Source organism: Danio aesculapii, chromosome 4 (genome assembly GCF_903798145.1).
Source record: "Danio aesculapii chromosome 4, fDanAes4.1, whole genome shotgun sequence".
NCBI lineage: Eukaryota > Metazoa > Chordata > Actinopteri > Cypriniformes > Danionidae > Danio > Danio aesculapii.
Window position 1 is genome coordinate 44,395,816 of NC_079438.1, and position 20,212 is coordinate 44,416,027.

Genomic DNA, 20,212 nt, shown 5'->3' on the forward strand with positions numbered 1-20,212 from the left:
GGCGACGAGGGTAAGATGCTTAGGCTTCTTTATCATCCATTAAAGTACAGTAATAACACAAAACCTCTTGGTTAAATTGTATCGTACCTGCTTAACAGGTTTGCGGAGCAGCAACATCGAACAGAACGAAGAAGAATAATGTTGATTTCTTATTGTCTTGTGAGGGAATAGAGTATGGGAGAAAGGCACGTACGATGATGAAACTCAGTCTATGACATGATTGCTCTGTTGACCTATAGATTTGTCAGATATAGCCCAGCTACTGCACATTGTGTTTTATTATTTTGCTTCCTTGTGAACTAGTGTAAACAAACAGTTACTTCAATAACTGAAGATAACTGGACTGCGTTTAATGCATCAAATGTGTTTGATTTTTAAAGATGTTTTTGTTATTTGTCTGTGCTTGTTCTATTAAACAATTGTAGACGTAAAAAACAATGCACAGTTGCTCTAGATGTGCACTAGATTTGAAAAATGAATAGTAATAATAATAATACTTTATTGTTAACAATAAAATGGATATTAAGAATAACAATTGCATTATTATTAGGGCTGCGCAATATTGGAAAAATCTAATATTGCGATATTTTTTTTGTGATAAATATTGTAAATACAGGTTCACAGGATGCTTTGAATAGCTCTATTTGATAGTTTTCTGGGGAGTCTTACAGTAATTCAGGTACAGAAACTGAATATTCACATTACCAAGTATGTTTTTGTGTACTTTGTCTCGTTTCTAGTCCAAATAACTAAACATTCTTAGATCACATAAAAACATTTAGTTTTTTCCTTAAAACAAGCTAAATTATCTGCCGATGAGGTAAGTAAAATAATCATGTTTTTGCATGGAAATTTAGATATTTGTACTAGAAACAAGACTAATTATTATTATTTTTTTGCATAAATCATATAAATTTTTTATAAGTTTTATGACTTTTTTTTGGCAAATTACAGTAAAAAAAGCAAAACAAAACAATTAAGTAAAAAATATATAAATAGTACCAACTTAAATGCGTACAATGAGAAAAAAACAAAAAAACACACCAACAAATAAAAAAGGAAATAATAATGTGGCTTAACAAAAATTACAATTGTACAATTACACAATACACTGGCCTTTGCACTTAGGAAGAAAAAGAATCAATTTGCTGGAACAAGGACTTGGTCTATATTTGACAATTAAACATGCTCTTGGATATATTTCCTAAATGGGTCCCATATTTTCTTAAACTGGTTAGATGAACCTCTAGACAATCTATGTTTTCCAACTCTAGGAAGAAGAGGACATCACCGATCCACTGTGTTGTGTTGAGGTTTCTGATCCTTCCACCTAAGCAATATTAGTCAATTGGCTAATAGCACAATAAAAGCTGTGCAATCAGATTATATCTTTGTAAGATTATATGACGTGGGCAAAATTTCAAAAATGGCAATGAGTGGGCAAGGGGAGATGGATATATACAATAAATCTTTATTATTTTTATTATTTTTATTATTATTATTATTATTATTAAAAATATTATTATATTTAAGATTGTAGCTAATTTACCCTTTACTAAAATATTCATATTCATTCAATGCTTTGTCCTCAAGTTGTGCATTAACTTGCACAAAATTCTTGCATTAAATTCTGTAAATAATCTTAATAAAATAAAAACAAAATAGGAATAGTGACATCATTATCAAGAGCAAGATAGTGCTACTGTCAAACTGAACAAAATAAGTTTCTAAATCACTTTCTTGTTTGGTCTCATATTTTGTTAGGTTCTGTTTCATTAGGAAAGAATGTTAAGAATGTCGACATCTGAAAATCTTCTTCTTTTTTGTGTTTGTTTGTTTGTTTAAGTAATTAATTTATTTTCCCAAATAGTCAGCATTTAAACTTCTTGATCATCACTAGCCTTGACATTGAACACAGAAATAATAATAATGGCTAAATGAGCATAAAATGTCTAGTACTTTCACTTTTGTATGTAGAGTACACTGTTTTAAAAGAGTAAAATCTGTTCTACAGTATGGTTTGAACATTTTTTCCTTATGATTGAATGCTTTAATAGCACTTTTCAGAATGAATGCAGCAAATTTCGTGGAATGACCCTCTTATGTCATCTAGTGCAGTTTGCACAGTTTGTAATGTTTATATCTCTGCTTTGTAAACTTTAGCCTTCACCAGCCATGCCACTGATATCCAGTGCATTTGATTTTACTATGGTCTTGTGATCTGCAGCACACTGTACTAAAAATGGACTGGATCCACGCATGGGCTCTTCTTGTTGCTCAAGCTGTACACTGTGTCCTCTGGACAGGTTGTGTGCTTAGACAAACTAGATTAAATCATAAAAACCATATTACATTTCATTTTACTTAAGGAAACAACATTGATTAGTTTCTATGAATGGATAAAAAAAATTATTGCATTAAAAAATGGAGAAAAATTGAAAGTAAAAAAATTAAAAGGCCATTTTATTTTACTTTATTCATGATATTTTACGTGTGCTTGCTTTTGATGCAGAAGCCAAGTATGTGGCATATCAGAAATCTCTTCTCTAGCAGCCTGTACAAACTAAAACTGGCTGTCATTCAAGATTATTTGAGGACTTGTAATTATACAACCCACAGTGTTTGACCACTGCAGGTCTCAAGTCATTAGTGTGACAAAATGTTTTGCTACCTAATATCCGATCAACAAAACATGCTTGGATAAAATCAGCATTGCGTGTTCTGAATTCCTTTCTTTCTTCACAGACTGCCTAACTTTCAGCGCTCTTTGAAAACAGGAAGAGGAAGTAAAGCAAGAGCACGAGCGCACTTTCATAGGTCATCACAGCCTGACATGCCGGTGTTTCCACTGCAGCCATGGAGCACGTAACTGTCAGCGAGGAGCCGTCCGCCACACTAATGTCCCATGTGGACGACCCATATTCAACGAAGCCATTATTGACTCAGAGCTTCTGCACAAGAAGAAGAAGACACCCAAACCCTATAAACTGAGAGTAGCAGAGCATCTCTGGTAGGGTTTTTCAATACATACAGCTTTCTTAATTGCTCATTGTAGGTCTGATGACGGGGTCAGAAGTCTGAGGCTGCGTTGAGAAATATTCTGCACCATTTCTTATCATGTAAACATAGTTGTGGAATTGATCACGTAATACTTTGTACAGATCAGCAGATATTTTTTTCAACTGAGCACACTATTAATTATATTTATTAATTATTATACATTCTATATATACATTATTATAGATTATATGAAAATAACTGTATTTTCAGTTTACTCAAATTGTATATTTGATAATGAAACAATAATACTTAAATGATAAACAAAAGACCTGTAGTAATATATGGTAATGTATAGTAATATGTATAGTAATATGTAGTAATAATGTATTGCTTCACATGATTTCTTCACTTTCTCAGATGTATTTTTATATTGTAATAGTGGTATTAGGTGTTGACCCTATCTGAACCTCAGAAAATCGGTTTTAACTGATAAAACGGCTGTTTGACTAAGTAAACACCATTTATTTATGACCGTCTTCGTTACTTTATCATATCTTGCATGTAAGATTGCACTACTACTATGTTACACAACAGTCCCCGACACATTACATTTGTAAACCCGTCTCTCCCAGTCTGAGCTGGATTATTAACTGATGATTCACTTTTCAGTCAATCGACAAGGACAGACAATAATTTAAGTCGTCATTCAGTGATAATCATTTCCTCCATTACTGGCACCTCCCAAATCTATTTCAAGTATGGTGTATTAAAATGTGTCACATCTGATTTGATATCAAGAATGCAAAATGGCTCGGAGAATTTGAACTTGAATACTCATACTAACGTTCCATCGCTCTCTCGCTTTTCAGCTGTTCGTCTGAGAAAGTCAAGTCTGTTGTATTTGGTTTTCTACCCATTTTAACATGGCTGCCATCATATCCACTAAAGGAATATCTTTTTGGGGACATCGTCTCTGGAATCAGCACAGGTGTAATGCAGCTACCTCAAGGTGAGATATTACACAGAAGAATAGTGTAATGTTTAAAAATGAACTGTGGTTATTTATTTAGGGCTGTTATTTATCATGAAACTAAGTTATAATTATGATTATTACTATAATTAGTTACATAATTTATGCAATGATTATTTTGCAAATAGCCACAGTTTGAATGCATGATTTTCCAAAAATGTGGCACTGGAATATTTTCCCTAGAACTGAATAGCGTAAATTATGTAGTTTCATACAGAAATTCTAAATTAGGTTTTAATAAAAGGGGGGTTATGATAGATTTTTTTGTATGTGATGCAATTTAACATGCCTAATAACAACATATAGTAATAGTATTAAATCTGCGTATACACTAATCCATTACAACAACACTGGTAGTTATTAATATATGTATTTGCCTCTCTTTTTCTATCTGTTCAATTCAACAGTCTTGCTTAGGCAATGCTGGCTGCTGTCCCTCCAGTATTTGGCTTATATTCATCATTTTATCCCGTCCTATTATACACATTCTTCGGTACCTCCAAACATATATCAATAGGTGAGATTTTTGAGGTTTTTTAATAACATGCATGTGACTTAAAATAAGGTTTCAGCCTCAGACGGACCACCCACAGTTGGTCCATTGATCGTCTAGTAATAGTTAATCACATAACAATGACATTTAATCATACAGAAGTCATTTTCATACTAAGCAACGTATAAATGTGGTGCCTTAAAAGTGCTTCCCCGAGTTGGAAAGTAGTACTCTGATTGATTGAGTTCTACAATGAGTTCAAGCAACAGAATTTTTGAGCAGAATGTTTATAATATTGTAAAAGGCATTCATTTATAAGCTATAATACTAATATTAAGTACTAATATGTTTATTTTTGGTAATCCCACCTCACACAGCACTTTAAAATTTCCAATGTTATTCAGACAGTCACAGAACAAGCTGCGCTGTGTGACATCCTGTAATGTGACATTCCGCCATACGGTTTTGCTTAGTCATACTTATATGCAAATAATTTCTGGCAGACTAATCAAGGTGCAGTCAGCTTGATATGATCTAAAAACCAAAAAACAAAAAAAAAAAAAGCACTTCCCTGATTTCTGGGTTCCTGCGTTTAGTCCTCAGATCAGAAAGCCACGTGTTCATATTTCCTGTGAAATATATCTGTTAACAACTCTAAAAGGGCTTTGATTGCGATGTCCTATTTTTTGGCGATTGGTTTTATAGGGTAGGTTGATCCTTGCGGTGTTGTTTTTGTCTCCTGGTCTATATGGAGATCTCAATCCCTCAGAAATCACAACGGGATGTTAGAAACCTACCACAGAGAAGATGGATCAAAAGTTCAAATGTCAAGAAGGTTACTCAAACCAGAGTTGTTGCTTTCATATCTTGCCTTTCTCAGCCCCTGTGGTTTGGGTTGAAAGCAAGAGAATTGGCGCTTGTTCAAACTTTTGGTAATGTCACTGCTACACACGAGGCAGCTTTTTCTGTGTTTAAACAACACTCATGCTCTGTCTTCCACGGTGTAATGGCAATATAATACAGACCAGATTTAGAGGGCTTGCCATTGGTAAAGCTCATGTTTATATATGCAGTAGGACGTGTTTTTCCTCATATGATTACAGATGCTTTCTGCTCCCTGACAACAACACTCATTTCACCATTGTGTACTCAGGAGTGATTAGACCACCTGTACTTCTCACACAACGGCTCTGTAAGGCTAAGAAAGAAATTAAATCAAATTAGTATAAATCTATATATAATCTATAATATACAGTTGAAGTCAGAATTATTAGCCCCCTTGAATTATTAGTACCCTGTTATATTTATTCCCCAATTTCTGTTAATGGAGAGCAGATTTTGTTCAACATATTTCTAAACATGCTAGTTTTAATAACTCATTTCTAATAATCTGATTTATTTTATCTTTGCCATGATGACAGTAAATAATATTGACTAGATATTTTTCAAGACACTTCTATACAGTTTAAAGTGACATTTAAAGGCTTAACTAGGTTAATTAGGTTAACTAGGCAGGATAGGGTAATTAGGCAAGTTATTGTATAACGATGGTTTGTTCTGTAGACAGTGGAAAAAAACTAACTTAAAGGGGCTAATAATTTTGTCCTTAAAATGTTTTTAAAAAACTAAAACTGCTTTTATTCTAGCCGAAATCAAACAAATAAGACTTTCTCCAGAAGAAAAAATATTATCAGACATACTGTGAAAATTTATTTCCTCTGTTAAACATAATTTGGGAAATATTAAAAAAAAAAAATAAATAAAATCAAAGGGGGGCTAATAATTCTGACTTCCACTGTATATATATTTAACAGAGTAATAGATATTGCATTATATGATATTGAACTAATAATAATTGATATTCGTTGTAATGCTAGTGTTAGTACATAGTAGTTTGTTTTATTTATATTTCAAAAATATAGGTGGGAATGAAACTGGTAATAGTAGTTGTAACATTAATAAATACGGATTAAAATATTTTAAGTTGTATTAATCTTTATAGTGAATAAGATGATGATGGTAATAATAATTGTACTTTTAAGTTGCATTTGTTTACAATAACATAAAAATCAATAAAATAAAATAATATAATTATAAAATATATATTATATTGTATAATAATTTAATTATTTATTATTTGGTGTAGTAGTAACAGTAATGTTGTTGTTGTTGTTGTTGTTGTTGTTGTTGTTGTTGTTGTTGTTGTTGTTGTTGTTGTTGTTGTTATTATTATTTTATAATAATAATAAAAACATAGTCAAATATTGAAGTATTTTATTTTTTATTATTTTTATAGAAAATAAGATAATAATAGTAATAATAATCATAATAAATTTAAGTTGAATTACAGTATTAAAAAAGCATTTAATTATCTAAAATTTAATAACTTGTCATATTTCAGTAATTCTTGTTGTTGTTAGTATTTTAAGTAGCAGTTGTAGTAAAACTAATAATGCTAATTATATTATTTTATATTTAATGTGTATTGTGTATTGTTATTATTATGTTAAATATTGCATAGTCCTACTAACTTTAGCACAGTATCTTTAAGTATTAAGTCAAATGTATTACTGTTTTTCTTCAGGCACATTTGCTGTAATCAGTCTGATGATTGGTGGGGTTGCAGTAAGAGAGGCCCCAGACTCCATGTTTATGGTCAATGGGACCAATGCTTCACTGATTGTGAATATTGAGGCCCGCGATTCCAGAAGAGTGGAGGTGGTTGTAGCTCTGACAACTCTAGTAGGAATCATCCAGGTGCGTCACTCTCTGATCACCTCCTTACCATTCCTTTGAGCATCACATTGATTGTACAATCTTCTCAATAATTTCTGAGAATTGTTTTTGTCTTGAAATGATTTTTTGTAATATTCTTGCCACATTGGAACCATAGCAGATCTAAACAAGTGCATTTTTAGATTTGTTAGGCACACAACTAAATTCCTGCAACACAGCTGAATGGTTTATTACAAAACAGATTGATTGTCATGTTGTTAGATCACACGTAGATAAATCTGAAAAACACTTGACTGCAGTTCTTAGTTCACTCAGCTCATCCTCTCTTCTAAAGGGGGGCAACTTTTATAATGACATACTTTGTACTAGAAAGAAGTGCAGTATAATGTTACTATAAACCTATTAAAAGCAGTCCATGGTACATATTACAAACCTCGCACACGCTGTTTTTAATAGGCACCTTTTATGGAATACTGTAAACCTGCTAGAGCCGATTACTTCATGTTATCTTTCTCAAGTTACTATAGTTACTTTCAGATTGATGTTTGGGAACATAATTGTTTTTGCTCTCCTGTAGTTTGTTCTGGGTCTGCTGAGGTTTGGTTTCCTGGCGATTTATCTGACTGAGCCGCTGGTGCGAGGTTTCACCACTGCCGCGGCTGTGCACGTCTCAGTGTCGCAACTCAAATACCTGCTGGGAGTGAAGACTGCACGCTTCAATGGGCCTCTTTCTGTAGTGTATGTGAGTAAACTTTGACTTTTGAGAGTTTGTTTTTTATAAACCTCTCTCATATTATTTAATGAACATTTAGACCTGTTTCAACCTGGTATTATTAACATGTATTTAAAGCAATCTCTGTGACCACTTGTGTTCAGATTTGTTGAAACTCTTCTATCATATTTTCATCCTGCTTTTGTGGGAGTGCTCAGTGCGATGTGAATGAACAAACCATGTTATGTGCCTTATGAGTAGGCCCACACGGAATCTGTGCGTGCTGATTTCCACATATTTTTAGCCCATCATTGAGTTTATTTACTTGTTTACTATTTATTTACTTGTAAATGTTTGTATTTATTCAGTTTTTTAAATTTATTTCAGTAAAATTATTGACATATGAAAATGTTCATTTGATTTATTTACAATACAGTTTGTCTTTTAGTAGATATACGAGAGACTTGCTTTGCTTATCAAATAAGTTAATCTAATTGGATTTGCATTGTAAACATGAAATAAAAGTTGAAAAGGTATTATTTTTTATTTCATATATTAAGTTTTTAGTTATGATACTCCAAAAATATTAATGTAAATCTGCAGATTTTTTTTTACAAAATTCTCTGCAGAAAAAGCAAAAAATGTCTTCAGATTCTGTCTGGCCCTACTTATAAGCAAGCATGAAAGCAAGCAAATTAAAAGGATGTGGTTTACAATTAAGATTTTGATTCCCGCCAAGCAATTTAGCATTTAATAGACGTTTAATAGACATCTAAACATAGATGTCTTGACTAAAACAAGGCTAAATCTAATAGACATCTTAAAGCAGCCCAAAACTACACTATATATACATATTCAACAGACTTCACATGTGTAGTCATTCATTTCTGTCCATTTGATAATTAGTCTTGTTTTGGGCTATTCTTAGACCATATCTATTAGATTTTTATTTTTACTGTTAGCCCAAATTTATCCTTGTTTTAGTAAAGATTTGATATGATTAGATATCTATTAGACATCTATTAAACTTCTTTTAAACACAAACAATATGCAGGTATTGTTTTTGTGTGCTTTCCCATGAAACTTTAAAAAAGATAATTTGTTAGGTAAGATATTTGCTGGTCTACTATTTGAACACATTTAATCACCTTAGTGTTTACACTTCAAAAGCAGTCTGATCGAATGTGTTTTGAACTACCTCTGGAGGTGGCCAAAACAGATTAGACTCTGTTTACACCTGTATTTAACATCTATTTGTGAGGAGAGTGACAAATGTATCTTAGAATGTTTTGTGTTATTTTTGACATTGAAATAATGTTGAAAATCTTGCTAGATGTATGAAATTTGAATTTAAATTAATGCTAAATAAAGCTATTCAAGTACTTGCAGGTTTGCTTCATTCTGTATCAGTAATGTTTTGTTTGCTTGATGTTAATTGCATAAAAAATTAATATGTATATTATTTAAATATACAGTTGAAGTCAGAATTGTTAGCCCCCCTCAATTTTAGCTCCCCTAGCCTAAAATTAGACTGTAAGACTCCACACTGATCTGTAATTGCATATTTATTTTTATATCTTTATGTTTGTTTATTTTATTTTCCCCAGAGTCTCGATGCTGTTCTCAGGAACATTGCAGACACTAATATTGTCACTCTAATTATTGGGCTGGGGTGTACTGTGTTCCTGTACATCATCAAACAGCTCAACGAACGCTTCAAGAAGAAGCTACTTATCCCCATCCCTGGAGAAATCATAGTGGTAAAACTTTAAAGGCCTTTCCCATGAAACACTGTTCTCATGCTTACACACAGAAAATCCCCCTGTGTAAATACATGATGTTGTTCTTGTTTAGGTAATTGTGTCCACTGGAATCTCATATGGGATGGTTATGTCTGAAAACTATGGTGTGGACGTTGTGGGTAAAATTCCTACCGGGTAAGATTTACAGCCATGCTTAAATATACAGAATTAATGCTGTTTATATTTTTGCAAATGTTCCCATTATAATATTTCTTCCTTAATGATTTGTTTGAAGGTTGCTGCCACCCAAGGTTCCAGACTTCTCAGTCTTTCCTAACCTCTTTGCAGACGCCGTCCCTATAGCTGTTGTTGGCTTTTCCATTACAATATCATTAGCCAAAACCTTCGCCCTAAAGTATGGCTACAGTGTGGATGGAAATCAGGTAGAGAAGAAAATTAGGTGTAAAAGTACATTTTTCTGATGATTTGCATATCGTATTGTTTTAATAACGAATCAAAATACTTGACGTTTTGCATATCTTCATTTGAATAAATCACATGATAAATTCTTAAATCCCACAGCTGATGAATAGGAATATTATTGACCATGGTTTTACTACAAATCAAAACATTAAAACAAAACAAAAATACTTTTTGTTGTAAAAATAATAACCACAAAATAACTATTTCTATTAGTTGAGAAAATTGTATTATAATAGATTTTATTTAAAGACCTAAGCAAAATTAGTTCCGTAAAAGGGAGTTCAAGTACTGTACTTTTGTTATTATCATTGTACTAAAACGTATTTAAGCATTGACTATGGCATTTAATCTGAAGAAGAATAACATGAGCAAACATACTTTACAAACAAATACATTGCCCACAAGACATTTTCTAGGTTGAAAGTGATTTAAAAGTAGATGCACTGCCGCACCGTAATCTAATTCAGTTGTCCCATTCTTCATTGTTAAAGTAACTTGATTCTGTTTCCTTGAAGTAGGGACTTGGATTTTATTCAGCTGCCCTTTATTTGGGTTTCTATGGCTTTTAAGTTGCAGTTGAAAGTCTAAATCAGCCAGACCCCACTGTTACTTGCCATTTAGTGGATACTTTTGTCCAAAGTGAGTTATCGTACTCTAATTTCAGGGAAAGTTCAAATGGGGCAAATGTTGCAAAGTGGTATGTTTAAGTGAACAGCAGTTGTAGAGATGGATTGTGACCAGTTTACTTGTTTAGTACCAAACTTTGTGTGCTAAGCCAACATCCTTTGCTTTATATAGAGTAGCAGGACATTGTTTGAAACCGCGCCAACAATCTATTCACTATTTGCAGTTTTTACATGCTTTACACTACTTTTAGTTTTTTGTTTGGTAAGATAAAAAACCCAACAGTTATTTAAAATTTTGTTTTGTTTTGTAACACTGCAAATATTTGTAATCAATCTTAATTAATCCTTGCTGAATAAAAAGTATTCATATCTGTTTTTAAAAATCAAATGATAGTGTATATCGTGCACGTTATGTAAAATGGGGTTACAAATTGCATAGTTAAAATCTTTCACAGCACTTATACAACAGTTTTCATATTTTTATGATCCTGAAGTAAAGTCATTGTGCATTTCATGTGCCTGTAGGAGCTCATCGCACTGGGACTTTGTAACTTTGTCAGTTCGTTCTTCCACACGTTTGTCGTCACCGCCTCAATGTCTCGCAGTCTGGTACAGGAGAGCACTGGAGGACATACTGAAGTAAGTCAGACACATTTGTGTAATATGCCATATCGATGATACAAATAAGGATTAATGCAAATGATGCAAGGATTCATTTCTCGAAATGGAGTGTCCTTCAGATAATGACCTCATCACAATGGTAGTATCACTGCTGTAAAAGCATAAAGATAAGATAAAACAGCCGTGCCTCCCGAAACGCTCAATTTAATTATGGTAATGTGTGTGTGTCTGCAGATTGCAGGACTCTTGGCGTCCCTACTTGTGCTACTGGTGGTGGTGGCCATTGGATTTGTCTTTCAGCCATTGCCCACGGTATGTGAAGTGCTATACGTATAGTTCGGTTCTTTTGGTCCAGATTGAAAAGGAAACTGCTACATGTTGTCTTTACTAGCCTCTTTCACACAGCGATACCGGTAAATATACGGAAAATTACCGGAACGACTTTACCGGTAGACTCAAAAAAGCGCTGTTCACACAGGCAAGAACGTTCACACATTCATTCCAAAATACTGGTAAATTCTGACATCTTTAACCAGAAATGAGCTCTAAACGGCTGCGCCTGTATTTGTAAACATAGAAGGGGTTGGGCTTTTGTTGATGATTGATGGTTACATTACATAATATGTGTGTGTACTTTTTACACACGGAGTTTACCGGCTGCTTCATGTGCACGCATCAAGCAACCGAAGCAGAGCTTGAAGGTAAACAAATGGCAGTTTATCATAAGCATTTTATCTAGAATTTTTTCCACAGTTGGTATTAAGAAGGAACATAGAAACATTATCTTATTAACATCTATCAGCTAAATGTGTCTGGAAAATGGAAAGGCTTTTATTTTCATAAACAGTGCGGATTGAAATGCGTCTGAATGTTCTGATTGGCTGGAGTAGACGTCTCACGTCAGCGCGTTCTAATCATGAACGTGCTCTTTCCGGCAATTTTCCTTCTGCGTTCACACAGAGCAACATTCCGGCAAATTATCGATAATGTTACAACTTTTCTTTCCGGAAAATTGCTGGAACTAATTTACCAGTATTTTCAAAAAGGGCCTGTTCGCACATGATCCCTTTCCGGAAAATTGCCGGTAATTCTCCAGAAAGGTCTGCATGTGTGAAAGGGGCTATTGATTCAGCTTTCACCCTGTCATTTTTACAACAACAACATTTTATATTAACCGTTTTGTCAGTAAAGATAATTTAACATACAGTTGAAGTCAGAATTATTAGCCCCCCTGAATTATTGGCCCCCGTTTATATTTTTCCCCAATTTCTGTGTAACAGAGAAAAGTTTTTTTAACACATTTCTAAACATAATAGTTTTAATAACTCATCTCTAATAACTGATTTATTTTATCTTTGCCATGATGACAGTAAATAATATTTGACTAGATATTTTTCAAGACACTTCTATACAGCTTAAAGTGACATTTAAAGGCTTAACTAGGTTAATTAGATTAATTAGCCAGGTTAGGGTAATTAGGGTAAGTTATTGTATAACAGTGGTTTGTTCTGTAGACTATTGAAAAAATATAGCTAAAAGGAGCTAATAATAAGGGAAATATTAAAAAAAGCAAAAATAATTCAAAGGGGGGCTAATAATTCTTACTTCAACTGTATATAGCATATTGTCATTTAGAGGTTTTTTTTGGTCTAGAAAATGACTATTGGTCAGAACTTTTTTTCATTGATGTGATATAAAATCAGGGTTGTTCCACCATATATTTTCATTTCTCTTCTGAAAATTAAAATAATGAAAGCTGAAACTTAATCTAAAATTAAAATAATGATATTTAGTTATTTTAAAAAAATAATTCAAATATATCACCTTTTTGAAAGTGGACAGTTGTCCAATTTCTCAGAGGTCTTGGTACGCTTGTTTGGCGTGTATCATAGGGTTCAGATGCAGCGTTCATACTTACTTAAATTAACTGCAATGACAGTTGCACAAGAGTTTAATTATATTGACCCAAACCTGTCAATTAATCAAGAAAGTATGTTTTGTAGGTCTGTTTTTTTGGCAAAACTAAAGAATCTTGCAAAACGACAAAGGTGATGTAATTATTGTCATCTTTGCACTCTCGTCAGACGGTGTTGGCTGCTATCATCATGGTTATCTCCTGGGGATGTTTAGCAAACAAGGGATATTCCAGTTTATGGAGAAAAGCAAGATTGAACTGGTGAGCGTCAGAAGCAATTCTCATTTGGTTTATTCATCATAATGTTTTCACCAATTTCCAATGTACTTATGCTTTGCGTTTATTCTTTCTTTGAACTGCTCATTCTACTCTGTATGCTTGGGTTATTTTTGGGACACGATTGTTGGTTTTGCTGTTAATTGCCGACATGTTTTCTTCAGGAATTTGGCTGGTGTCGTTTTTGCATCAGTTCTCCTGGGACTTGATTATGGGTTTGGTAGTTGCCATGTCTTTTGCCATACTCACCGTGATTTACAGGACACAACGGTAAAACTCTTAATGCTCTAATGTCAACTGATACAAAATACAGATTGCTCTTTTGCCGGAATAAAACTTGTGCATGAACAACTGCAATATCTTGATATAGAATTAAAATGTATTTACTTATTTCCTCTTCTTGTAAGAGGTTACATTATGTTACTATATTGTTATGTTACTATTATTACTTACTATTGGTTTTTTTATAATTAACCCTGTAATATATTTATTATATGTTTGCTTTAAACATTAATTTCATAAATGTAAAATGTCTGATTCACATTGTTTTCTTTTGTTTTAAGCCCCAAGAATGTTGTTCTTGGACAAATCCCAGATACAGGATTGTACTTTGATGTGGATGAATATGAAGAGGTAAGACGTTTAATTTTAAAAAGTTTCTGGGTTATAGTTAGAGGAGACTGAACTTATAACCATCAGCTCTTCTTTGTCACAGGAGCCAAACTGACTCTGATTTAACTTATCATCTTTTTCTTCTCTTATCTGCCGTTTGTTCTCTTGCTCAAGGCTGAGAATGCTCAGGGATTAAGATTTTTCAGTCCAATTCCTCCATCTACTTCGCAATAGTGAGCTGTATGTGAAGGCCCTCAAGCAAAGGGCAAGTCAAAATGCTCTGTGTTATGATCAACTTGTGATTTAGACCAGAGAAATAGTCTTTTACTGTTCTGTCCTTGAGTGTGTTTGGTTGCATCCTGTGAAAGTGAAACGTTTCCATGAACAGCAGGTGTTTGGCCCTTGTAAAGTTCAGCCCGTTTCACAGACGTGGTTACATTTTTTCTTGCTATGACTTCAGACTGGAATTGACCCGGAAAAAACTGCTTGATGCCAAGAAATTACAGATAAATATGCCAAAAGAGACGCAGAGGATAAAAAGACTACAAACCAAGGCTCTTTGCTGAAGAAAAATGCAGTCGTCTTATTGGTATGCTTTTTTTTTTTTCATCTGAACATATTTGTTCTGTAGCTTGGTCATGAGTTTTCTTATCTTGTACACAGATACTTGTAGATTTATGCTGCAGCAAATTATTTTTGTAGAGTTATATATTTATATTTGTAGAGTTGTAGATTTTCATAGCATCTGATTTGATTCAAGTAAAAGTAGGTGTGTGCAATCATTGTCAATATATATTTTATCTAAAAACAATATGATGGCGACATGTGCCTGTCTTAAAGAGCCCCTATTATGGATTTTTTTGGAAATGACCTTCCATGTAGTGTAGTGTGTAACACAGCACTAAGTGAATAAAAACATTCAGCTGAGGTTTAAATCTGCACCATGTTCAAAACTATCGGTTCTTTAATGAAATATTCGACTCAGAGTCGAATAAAGGAATGGAGTTGGGCTGAAATCTTTTGCTTGAACGCGTCGACGTCGATACGGTACATCACCAAATATGTAGTACAGCAACCGGTAAAATGTGAACGCGCTTTCCCTTTAGACACTAGAAGAGCGTGGGGATCACAGGACTGATCATGACATGTGATAGATGACGATCACTGACAGATGGGGATTCGACTGCAGGGAATAAAGGGTTAAAGTTCTTTTTCACAAGAATAACACCCGTGTAGCCAACTTTTGGATACAATAACCTACGCTGCACGCGGTATTCATCGGGCCGGTTCCCGTTTGCTTTTAATGCAAGGAGCAGCAGAGACTATTATGTATGGGACTTTGTCAGACATTGACAGGGAGTTTGTCAGTAACTGTTACAGTTCATATGGACCAGTTCCTTCTTCCTCCAGATCATGACATATAAATGTAATTAAAATTGTTTCCTCGTTTTGTGTAGTTTTCAAAATATGTGTTAATTGTGTGTTAGAAGTTGTAATCCGCCCTGCACGGCTTGTAATCACTTATCCATTATATAAGTGCTTCTTCCTTTACGATTTATATGCGTTTTCTGAACTCTCGACCCTCTGCTGTTTATTGCTATCGCAACCATCAGCTTTTCCTCACACGCAGCACGGTCAATTTCAAAATAGTTCAACTTTTGCCACTGTGTGGATTAATACTAAATGTGTGTCGTTGTTATTACTTTGGGTTAGCGTTAAGAGTAAAGAAATACGCTTGGGTTTTTACTGCATTGCTTAATTGCATTCCTGCATTGGGCTCTCACACACTCTCTCACAGACTCTCTGGCTGCTACTTCATAGCCGTGGTGGCCATTTTGCTCTGTCTCATGCTGAACTCAGTCGACCAATCACAACAAACTGGGTCTACGGTCAAATCAGCCCAGATTAGCTTCGCGCTAAGGTGGGGTTTTGGGAAAAAATGAATAGCTGAACGAATCATATGGGATTCGTTGGGAATAATTAGGTCAAAAATAAATGCATATTATAAGACAATGACATATCCGCCTGTTGTTGGAGACCCCCAAAGCTAATCATGACCTTTTATAGTGCAAAATAGGGGCTCTTTAAAGAATCATGAATTAATCAGCAGATTTATTCAGAACAAAGCAAGAGAATGATCATTGACTTAATTTATTTAATTATAAACAGATTCAGTAAGGAGCAAAACATCACAATGTTACTCTAAGATGCACAAATACTCGGTTTGACTTTGTTTGGAACTATTTTCATTGAGGAAATAACAAAAATTAGACAATACTGTGTCAATACTGTCAATCATTCAATATTGAACTGTTGTATAATATCAGTATCACATTTGAGATTGTGCTCTGGTGTTCGTGAAAGCCTGAACTTGCCTGTGTATTATTGACAGAATTATTGATTCATTTAAACTTCATTCTAATAGGTTTCATCACACAGCGAATGCTTTTAGACATTTAAGAAGTGTTTTTTGACAGCTTATAAATGATTAAACAACAATTTCAGTATTATTATAAGATGATAAATATCTCACACACCCATATGTATAAGTAAACAATTGCAAGCCAAATGCCATTTCACATCTATGCAAACTATAGCCTTCACCAGGCTCATTAAACACACCACTATATCTATCCATATTATATTAAATCTCATTTTGTAATGTGGCCATTTGGTGATACATAATTTCTGACTTTGATATATTCTGCTATGCCCTAATAGGACATGGAGCTGGGCGTCACTCATGAAGTCCTGAACGGGCCACAAAAACCAAAGCACGTACACACCAATGGCCAGATGACCGAGAACCACATCGAATCTGATCTGAGGATGAATTCTTTCTGCAGCGTCTCACCCCCATTCACTCCATCATCCTGGACTTTACTCCTGTTAACTTTATTGACTCTGTAGGAGCCAAAACCATTAAATCATTAGTCGACAGCTTTTATTCACTAACAAGCTGATATTTGAGATCTGGGTTAATATGTTTGACCACCCTGCTGAGCTGTTACATATAATTGCTTAGGTGTTTTTGTTTTTTTGCAGGGTAAGGGGGGAGATTTCCATTCAGTTTTACCATTTTCTCAGACTTGGAGTTAGATATTTGAACAAACCCTTAACTATTAGTGTAAAACTTAAAGATATTACGTTTTCGTAATTATTTGGGCGATGGATATTGGGCAGAGCAGGTTACCGAGTGGTATCATTTATAATTACTCACTTAATGAAAAAATACTATAGATTTAGGTTGCTAAACACTCTGAAAACTTTAGCTGCTCTTTCACAATGCGTTGGCAATCAGACAAAACATTGTTGAAATCTTGTACAACTGTATTGACTTGCGTTACGTTTTGCAATTGTTTTTCCTTTGTCTTGCAGGTGATCAAAGAGTATGCAACAGTTGACGTGAAGGTTGTACTTGCTGGGTGTAGCAGTAAGTTATTTATTTCAATAAAGTAAACTGCAATACAATATAATAGAGTATAATATGTGTAGCAAAGAGTAATTACTTTGCTGAGTAATTAGGAAGGCATGTAATATAACTAGTGCTGGGCAAAAATGTTATCACGATTAATCGCATCAAAAATAAAAGATTGTTTTGACATTATTAAGTGTGTTTATTATGTATATATAAATATACACATGCATGAATATGTTGAGATTTTTGTTTTATATTTAGTTATATTATTATATATTTAGATTTTATATATACATGTATACTATACAAATTATATATAGATTTAATATATATACATAATAAGTGGTATATATATATATAACTGAAGAATATATAATATTAGATATATATTATATATATAGATATATATATATATATATATATATATATATATATATATATATACTGTGTGTGTATGTTTGTGTAATATATATATATATAACACACACGTCAAATCAAACTTTTATTTTGGATGCAATTAGTCATGATTAGTCTTTGCCCGGCACTAATATAATATAATATAATATAATATAATATAATATAATAAATATAATATAATATACATAATATAATATAATATAATATAATATAATATAATATAATATAATATAATATAATATAAAGGGTTTTTATATTGCTAACATGACAATATATTATAAACCATTACATTACATGTGTGCAGTGCGTAATTTATATTGTATGTAATGTAATAATACTATTTATTAATTAATTTGTTTGTTTAATAAACAGGGACAATACCTTGACATTGTTATGTAAAGACAACTGATGCTTGTATAATATAATATAATATAATTCGATAAGAGTTTGTATGATTTATGTAGGTTAAAGTTCATGATATATTTGTTAAACACGGCAATAAGTAATATATATTATAATATAATATAATATAGTATAATATAATATAATATAATATAATATAATATGTAATTGAAGTGTCTATCAGAGGTCAAATGCTTTATGTAGGTAGAGTTCATTCATATTTGCTAATTGTGGGAAACATCTCCACCTAGAGTTGCGACTAAAAACATGCTCATGCAGACAAGCCAACTAGAATTCAAGTCATCAATATAATATTATGTAATTTAATTAAAGGAACATTGATTCAATAAACAAATTCTTCCCCAAGATGCTTGTATAACTGGTTTATATATGTTTGTGTTGTGCAGGGACCCTTCTGTCTGAACTCAGGACGCTCCAGTTCTTCAGTGAGCCTGTAACCCCTGACCTCATTTTCCCCACCATTCATGACGCAGTACTGCAGTGTAAACGTTGGAGGGATCTTCCCGTCCACCCAAACATCCACTGAACACAAACAAAACACCCAGTTGACCTCTGGGTTTGAGCGGGTAGGGCTGGAGTGGGACTAATATGGATGGCGTTGTGCTGGAACGAGCACATGTACTGTTACTCCTAAGTCTCTTTGGAAGTCATGGAGCCCAAAATGTTTTAGATTTCAAAAAACACTTTATTTAATGCCAATATACCAGCAACTGTTGGGCTTATTACTATGTGTACTGTGGTTTTTATTGCAATAGCCATGGTTTTAAGATTTGTTACTGATGACTGTAAAACACTCTGTACCTTCAGTTATTTTAAGTGCAATTAGAATGGACGGATTAATGACCAATTTAGTTTTTAGCGCTGGTCTTAATCTGTTAATGACATTCCAGTGAGCTTATTTTTATGATAGAAATTTAGTTTTACAGTTGTACGTGGTGTGCTTGCTGTTCGGCAAAACAAATTAGGCTAATAATGAGTATTTCTGTTTTATTGTTATTAGGTGCAGTTTCTGATCTGGCTGTAGTATTCAGTTGTTTAAAAAGCAGCTTAATTTGTTACATAATATCACAGAATCGCACAGTCGACGAAGATGCTGCTTTTGATGTTATGATATACTTTAATCTGACGTTTCTGAGAAAACAACTTCTTTGCTGCCAGATATTGATTGTGCTTTTTTGCTTTAGGGTTTTACAACCCCCTTAGTTCAATCGGTGACTTTTTTTGGCTAATAGTTTATCTAGGTCACACCAGGGTTACTTTGAACCTTTAGTTTTATTTATTTTCTTTGTGTTCAGAAAACATTATTATCACAAAGTGGTCTTGGTTATTGAAACAGCAGATGTCTAGCTGCAGACATTACATGAAGCGTTTATGAAGTCTCTGATGTTTGCTGCAGACACTGCCTATGAAATGTTCACTCCGGGCACTCTTTGTGCTCATATGGATTTTATATATATATATATATTTTATTCTGTACTAATATTTAGATGCTGTTTCATTGGGGGTAATGAAGACCAAAGTTCAACAATCAGTTTCAACTGCAGTGTATTGTCCTTTTATGCATATGTGAATTTAAGATTTTTTTTTGTATAATAAATACAAATCAAAACTCTAATTTATTAAATGTTTATTCCTTAAAAGTGCCTTCTAATTCATTTATATATTTTTTAAAAAGGTATAAAATAGCTTCTTATTGCCAACTTACAAA

At 33.3% G+C, this 20,212-nt stretch overlaps 1 protein-coding gene across 1 annotated transcript; it reads left to right on the top strand.

The window, feature by feature from the left end:
- Positions 1-2,668: 2,668 nt before the first annotated feature.
- slc26a5 (solute carrier family 26 member 5) lies at positions 2,669-20,144 on the top strand. The gene is given in 22 exon segments (XM_056456371.1): positions 2,669-2,908; positions 2,911-3,010; positions 3,870-4,034; positions 4,438-4,547; positions 7,108-7,280; positions 7,837-8,001; positions 9,579-9,731; positions 9,826-9,908; positions 10,009-10,156; positions 11,348-11,461; positions 11,678-11,755; positions 13,528-13,619; positions 13,748-13,847; positions 13,849-13,904; positions 14,198-14,274; positions 14,427-14,471; positions 14,474-14,511; positions 14,707-14,835; positions 16,968-17,064; positions 17,067-17,176; positions 17,625-17,679; positions 18,891-20,144. Coding segments are annotated over 22 exon segments (2,280 nt in total). The 5' UTR covers positions 2,669-2,856; the 3' UTR covers positions 19,031-20,144.
- The last annotated feature ends 68 nt before the right edge of the window (positions 20,145-20,212 follow it).